This window comes from Malus sylvestris, chromosome 6 (assembly GCF_916048215.2).
Source record: "Malus sylvestris chromosome 6, drMalSylv7.2, whole genome shotgun sequence".
NCBI classification, from domain to species: domain Eukaryota; kingdom Viridiplantae; phylum Streptophyta; class Magnoliopsida; order Rosales; family Rosaceae; genus Malus; species Malus sylvestris.
Window position 1 is genome coordinate 2,077,794 of NC_062265.1, and position 6,432 is coordinate 2,084,225.

Sequence of the window (6,432 nt, forward strand, 5' to 3'; positions counted from 1 at the left end):
TTTAAAAAAGTTGCTTTCCTTGAATGATGACTGGATTCCAGTACTATTAGCATGAATGATGACTGGATTTTCATTTTGGATTCAAGTTCAAAATAGCACGGGTTTTATAAACTGTCGGTTAACATAAGTTATCAATCCAACACACAACGGCAGAGCCAAGTACAAGGTTGTGTGGGCTTTAGTATAAGGAGAGTTTTAGTTCTTTAAGCTTAAAAATACTAATCATTCTATTTTATGCTTATTAATGGTCATAGCCTATAATGAAAAGTCTGAATCTTAGAGCTGCTTTTACGGAATATAAGAGTTAACAAATGTTAAATAAACTCATCATTTTAGCTAATACTAAAATTTTATCGTATTAAATTAAAACTTTCATACCACACACGGTTCTTAAAGAATAAAGAATGTTTATATTATTCATTTTGAAGTTTTGAAGTCTAGAAAGCATACTAAATTTCTTACTTCAAATTATTACTTTCAGAACCAGTTAACAACAAAAGATAGGTCTTCTTTCTGTCCAAGTCAAGCACTGAAGAGCACTCACAATTGATCTATATTGTGTTGGGCTTTCAAGTGAAGGAAACTCATGACTTAATTTGGAGGAGTAACGGATGTTGTTAGCAAATTCATGTAGGATTTGGCGACTGAAGTGGAATAATTATCCTATCCTTTTATTTTCAGGTCATCATTTAACAAATGGGATGAGATGCTCAGAAGCGTGAAGAGGCCCCGTTGCGGTGCTGTTGGGCCGATGTCCTTAAGAAAATTATTTTAGTGTGCCAGAAATATGACTTAATTTACCAAATGTCATAATACAATTAGTTAAAAAAAAATTATTTAAATTTCTAACCAATTATATTATTACATTTGATGTACCGAATCATGTGTCCGATATATCGAAAAACCTCTCCAAAAGAAGGCCGACAAATATGTTCATGTGTAAAATAAATGCGGTCCAAGAACAAGAGTATGGGACGTGTGCGGTGTGTTGCAATGTGAGAGCAATAAATAATCATGGTAAATTCAAAAGTGAAAAGGGAGGAAGGGGAGCAATAAGTATGAAGAGGTTTTTCAATGTTTTCGGAATACGGGACGGTACATATATGTAATTATAGAAGTGGAGAAAGTTTTTTTATGAAGTGTCCTCCCACTTGTATAATGACATATAACGTATGTGTTCGTATTTTGGGCATACTAAATAATAATTATAGGTTGTATTTGAGAAGACTTAATCGATTTTTAATTTCAATAACCAAACTGAGAAGTCCCAATTTCAAAGACCATTTGTTGATAAAACTATAATAAACTTGATGGAGTTGGTTTAGTAGAAAGCCAGCAAATGCTTGGAATACTCAATTTGACTTCAAACTCCCACATAGGCATATTGTGGAGCCATGGACTTTGTTTTGACTTGGCATATCATTTGACTCGATGTTTGCATAGAGAGGAGAATTAGTTTATCATTAATGTGTGATGAAATACCATTAAAAACAGAAACATTTTCATGAACATGTACATATTGGATTGCTATAACAGTTTGACGTTGCAGATTAGTAGGAAGGAGCTAAGTTCTTGATTAGTTTTTAGTTAGGCACTATTATGCTTTATTTATTGTCTACATTCTTCATGGGTATTCTTAAGGAATGTGATTGCACACTTTTTTTTACATTTCTCTTTATTTTTTGTCGTTAAATTAAATAAAGCACACGAAAAGGACATAATTAAACATAAATATGCGAGAAAGTTAAACAAAAGTGTGTGTATCATTTTCCTATTCCTAATACCATGGCTGAAGTAATGATGTTGCAACAACAATGGGAGAGTTTGAAGATATGAAACCAAGGCAAGAGGTTCGGGTGGATGAAGTGCGGCGTCCAATTCAGGTTGAAGCGTCTAGCCCTATCTGTTGAGACAGCGACCACCTTTTCGCACAATCAAGGTGAACTATGATGGAGCGTGGCGAAAGGCCACTAGGAAAGGTGGTTTTGGATGGGTGTCAAGGGACATTGCAGGCATCTTTAAGGGGGCTGGTGCCTTTGGTAACTTCCCCTGCGAATCAAGTGTAACGGCGGAGGCTGAAGCGGTAAGGGCGGCTCATTTGGTTTGCGTGGAGAAAGGCTTTTTAGAGGTTCAGGTGGAATCAGATTCTAAATGTCCCGTGGGCATGATCAATGGTTCAAAATTCAACATGACGCTTTGCTTGAAGGTTTCTTATTTGACATTTAGTGTTTGCAAATGCAATTGAGGTCAATAGAAATTCTTTTTGCTCCATGTGTTTGTAATAATGCAACACATTTAGTGACTTCTTTTGTTTCGAGAGGAAGGGAAACTTTAGCCCATGAGTTATTTAGACCAGTTGAATCAGACGCAAACCAGAACCATCCACAAAATGAACCGAAAATATTTTTGCTCACCACCTCAATAATTACCACTGGATGAGTTCAATTTAATCTATCTACTATACAAATCTCGATATTTAAACTCATCTAACAATAATATACAGGGCAGTGAGCAATGAGCATCATTGCCACATTGAGGTGAGCAAAAATACACTCAAATGAACCTGCACTAATGGCAGCCTCATTGATGAAGTCATATATCCAGGTCAATAGACCAGAAGAACTAAATCTGACTTCCTCGTCCACAAAGTTAAACAAACATACGCGCATCATAGTTTCAAAGAAAGAAGAAAGGTACAAGAAGGCATCATTATTATTATTATTATCATATAACAGCATTGTTGAAGGTACCAATCATACGATACACTCGAACGTCTCGGATACAAAACATAAGGAACCAAACATACATAAAATGGTGACACAGAAGCCATGCGATTGTTCTAAGAGCAGCGCCGGCATATACAGATAATATATAAAAGTAAACCAATCCCCAACCTGAATGCGATAAGTCCAAACGATCACTAGCTTTCAGAGCTACAGGAGCACTCCCCTGACGAACATAATAGTACCCACAGTAAGTTCGAAAACACAAACTTTTATAAGAACCATCATAACAAAGTACCTGAACATCCTTCACGCAAGACAGCAGCAGCAACCAAACAAACACAAGATGGTGACACACAGGCATATTGCATCTTATTTATCTGTGCGCTCTATATATTTATATAGATATAACAAGACCAATCACCGAACCAACTGTGACAATACCGCAGCAACACTTAGCTTTCAGAGCTGCACGAGCTCTCCCCCGACGATGCACTTTCTAGCTGAAGACGCTTCATCTCCTCATAAGCCCACTCAAGACCAGGGCAGTAATGGAGTGGAGGGTTAAACCTACAATCATACATGTCATCTGGCAAGAATGCTCCATTTTCTACCAGAAATTTCACTGCTTCCCTCCTCCTCTCTTTGGCTGCACTGTGAAGCGGAGTCCCTGTTTCAACAAATAAAGGAAGCAGAACACATCAGAGAATATCTTAACTATTTATATTTCTTCATCTTCTCAACTAAAACATAAAAACTTTAAAATAAATAAAATCAAGAGGAAAAGAAAGGGAGAGTGATGCTGTAAAACGCTACTTACAGCCACAAGCACCCTTAGTTCTGGCATCAATGTTAGCTCCACGCTCAAGTAATTCATCCATAACATCTAAATGGCCACCCTCAGCAGCTAGGTGGAGAGGGGTAACCCCTTTTGATTTGTGACCCCAAGCAGCAGCATTCACATCCATTCCCTCGTCAAGAAGCTGCCTCACCTTCCAAAAGAAAGAAAATACAGAAAAATTTCAAATGATTAGTGACTAATTTTTTTAAGGTAACAAAATAGTTGGGGCACAACATGTGACAAAAAGTACAAGAAAACGCAAAGCTTGTATTTCAAATTAATTTAAAAACAGACAGTTACTTTTTGATCAGGGTGCTAATTTTCATTTCCTTGTAGCCACTTAAAAGTTACCATTGAGTCATATTTTTTGTCAACAAAGTCCCCAAAAGAGACCTGTACTTTCTCTCCTAAGTAATCGTGATTAGAAGGTTTTTTGGAAAAAAACCCAATAACACAAAACAAGTAGCTTTTGTACTCATTATATAAGTAAAAGCCAAAACAATAATAAAAACACTGTAAGAAGATGAAAGGTTGAACAAAGCTTTACAGGGACTATGGAGTAACATTGAATACACAAGTCCCTAACAAGTTATTTGATCAATTTCATGATTTAGAGTAGCAATCTGAAAGTCAATTTACAGTTCCATTAATTTCATAAACTGGACGTCAATTTAAAGTAGCAATCTAGAACTCTAAGACAATTTAAAGTCACAATCTAAAGACAATTATGCAACTTGTACTCAAAATTCAAATCCAGAAACTCATTTGAAATACCCTAATGGACCCTTCACAAATAAATTACAAGTACTCAGTCTAAAAACAGAACACGTTCGTGCTCCGGCTATCATAGCACACACATAAATCTTTAATTAGTAGTAACATACAAGTAATGCAGCTAAGGTCCAAATCCAATTAGATTGTGCAAAGAGCATGTAAAAATCCTTGATTGTCACAAATTTCTGAGACCTACTTTATCATCAAGACAAATAATATAGGACAGAAAAGAATTATGCGACATCGGACTTTATCATCCCTTCCTATTGTATAGAAGATTAGTTTTTGCAGGTTCTGTTCAATAACGCATCAAACTCGGTTCGCAGGGCTAATGAAAGTTTTGAGTTTTAACCAGATTTTACACCATCCAAACCTAATTGATTTCACCGGATGTTATTATATCTTTATAATCAAGCATTTGGCAACATTCTCAACAACTACAACATAAATAACACAACGAGACCAAGAATTTACCTGTCCAAGATCACCCTTTCGACAACCAATGTGCAGCATGGTCCATCCTCTATCATCCATATCCACACCGGACCTAAACGACCGCCGCCGCAACAAGCTCCGCCTGAGCGTACCCATTACCTCCGCCTCTCGGGGCAAGGTTTCAATTTCTTCCACAACCCAAAAACGCACGATTTGATACCAACAAAGAAAAACCAAGCCCACTTTTACGGGGCTACAACAACAACAACGCTCACCCCAGAATTCAACTCCCAGAACCCAAGATTTACACGAATTGTAGGAACGATCATAGCGGAAAAAAGTAGGAAAAAAAAAAGTACCGGAAGAACAATATTTAGGAAGAAAAGGGCGAGAGAAAGAGAAAGAGAGACTTAGCGAGAATGATTGGCCATGCAGTAGTTTGGAGCCAAAGGATTCAAGCCGGGACCGAGGACGCGAAGATTCTCAATCTCAAAGATGACGACGACGGAGACGACGGAAGCCGATGAGATTATGTTCATAGTTGATGCAACACGACGACGCTTTGTGATGGTTTTGGGGCAAAGAGAGAGGATCCTCTATGGTGTGGGATTCCCAAATGGTTTTGTGGCCAGAGGAGAAGGAATTCCGGTTGGATTGGGAGAGGGCTTGCCGGTGGAGGAGGAAACCTGAAGAAAACCAAACCCTAAAAGGAAAGAGAGGCAAGAGCCAGAGGAGGAAGGAATAGGGTAATTTAGCGAAAAATACTCGATATTTGCAAGTCTAAATAACAAAAAAATCTCTCACACTTTCAAATTTAACAAAAAGTACCCACTTTGTCTTGTACATTTACAAATCTGCCCTTTTTTGACTCGTGGTTTCGTTTTCATTCAGTTCCGTTTTTTGCCAAAACCAAAACCGGACCGAAATTTTTGTTAGGTTCAGTTCAATTTCTTTTGGTTTTTTTTATTCGATTTTTTTTTTTTAGTTCGGTTTCGGTTTTTCTTATTTTATTAATATCGCACACTTAAACAAATGATCTTAGCATTCCTCTTGAGTCTTGACATCAACGTAACAATGACTTTTATCTTGTCTTCATTGTACACTAAGGTAGTCTTGTGTATATGTGTTGACACTAAAAACTACCAAGCCTACGTGGCGTGCAGGCCGAGTAATTAATAAGCTAACTACGTTATTCGGTTGTGTGTCAGGTGTGCCATCTCGACGATCGAGCTCGACCAAGGAGTAAAATGTGTTGATGTTGCGTTAAGTGCGTTGCTGACTTCTTGATCCTGCGATTATGGCCGAGGAAGGAACACATCTCGGCCTTTGGGTTCTAGAGCCTAAAGATAAGGCTGCTAGTTATGTGAAGTTCACGAATCGTCGGCGCTGGGTTCGGTCACGGTGGTTATATTCATAAGAGTATAAGCATGCCAAACTAGCACCAGGCTATATGGACACAAGTACTCGAAAGAGATGTATGTCTTGATAGTAAATGTGGTTCGGCTGCGAAATACCGAATTCTGAAACTCACTTGTGAATATCCAATTATAAAACAACTCAGCTTTCGATGTGTCGAGTCTAGTAACCTGTAACACCTCATTTCACTAAGAAGGCTAATGAGATGACCTCTACCAACAAGAACTCGAAATTCCTTGTCAA

General features: G+C 37.8%; 1 protein-coding gene across 1 annotated transcript; it reads right to left on the reverse strand.

Moving 5' to 3' along the window:
* Window positions 1-2,694: 2,694 nt before the first annotated feature.
* On the reverse strand, window positions 2,695-5,529 carry LOC126625943 (phytochrome-interacting ankyrin-repeat protein 2-like). Its single transcript, XM_050295071.1, has 3 exons — window positions 4,813-5,529; window positions 3,544-3,715; window positions 2,695-3,393 (listed from the first exon to the last, which is right to left on the reverse strand). The coding sequence occupies exons 1-3, from the start codon at window positions 4,927-4,929 to the stop codon at window positions 3,179-3,181; spliced, it is 504 nt and encodes a 167-aa protein (XP_050151028.1). The 5' UTR covers window positions 4,930-5,529; the 3' UTR covers window positions 2,695-3,178.
* Between the last annotated feature and the right edge of the window lie 903 nt (window positions 5,530-6,432).

Excerpts from the sequence above, each read along its gene's own strand:
- LOC126625943 (XM_050295071.1), bottom strand. The coding sequence starts at position 4,929 with ATGGGTACGCTCAGGCGGAGCTTGTTGCGGCGGCGGTCGTTTAGGTCC. Across the intron at positions 3,716-4,812 it reads GAAAGGGTGATCTTGGACAG|GTGAGGCAGCTTCTTGACGA; the intron begins GTAAATTCTTGG and ends TTCTTTTGGAAG. Across the intron at positions 3,394-3,543 it reads AACTAAGGGTGCTTGTGGCT|GGACTCCGCTTCACAGTGCA; the intron begins GTAAGTAGCGTT and ends TTGTTGAAACAG.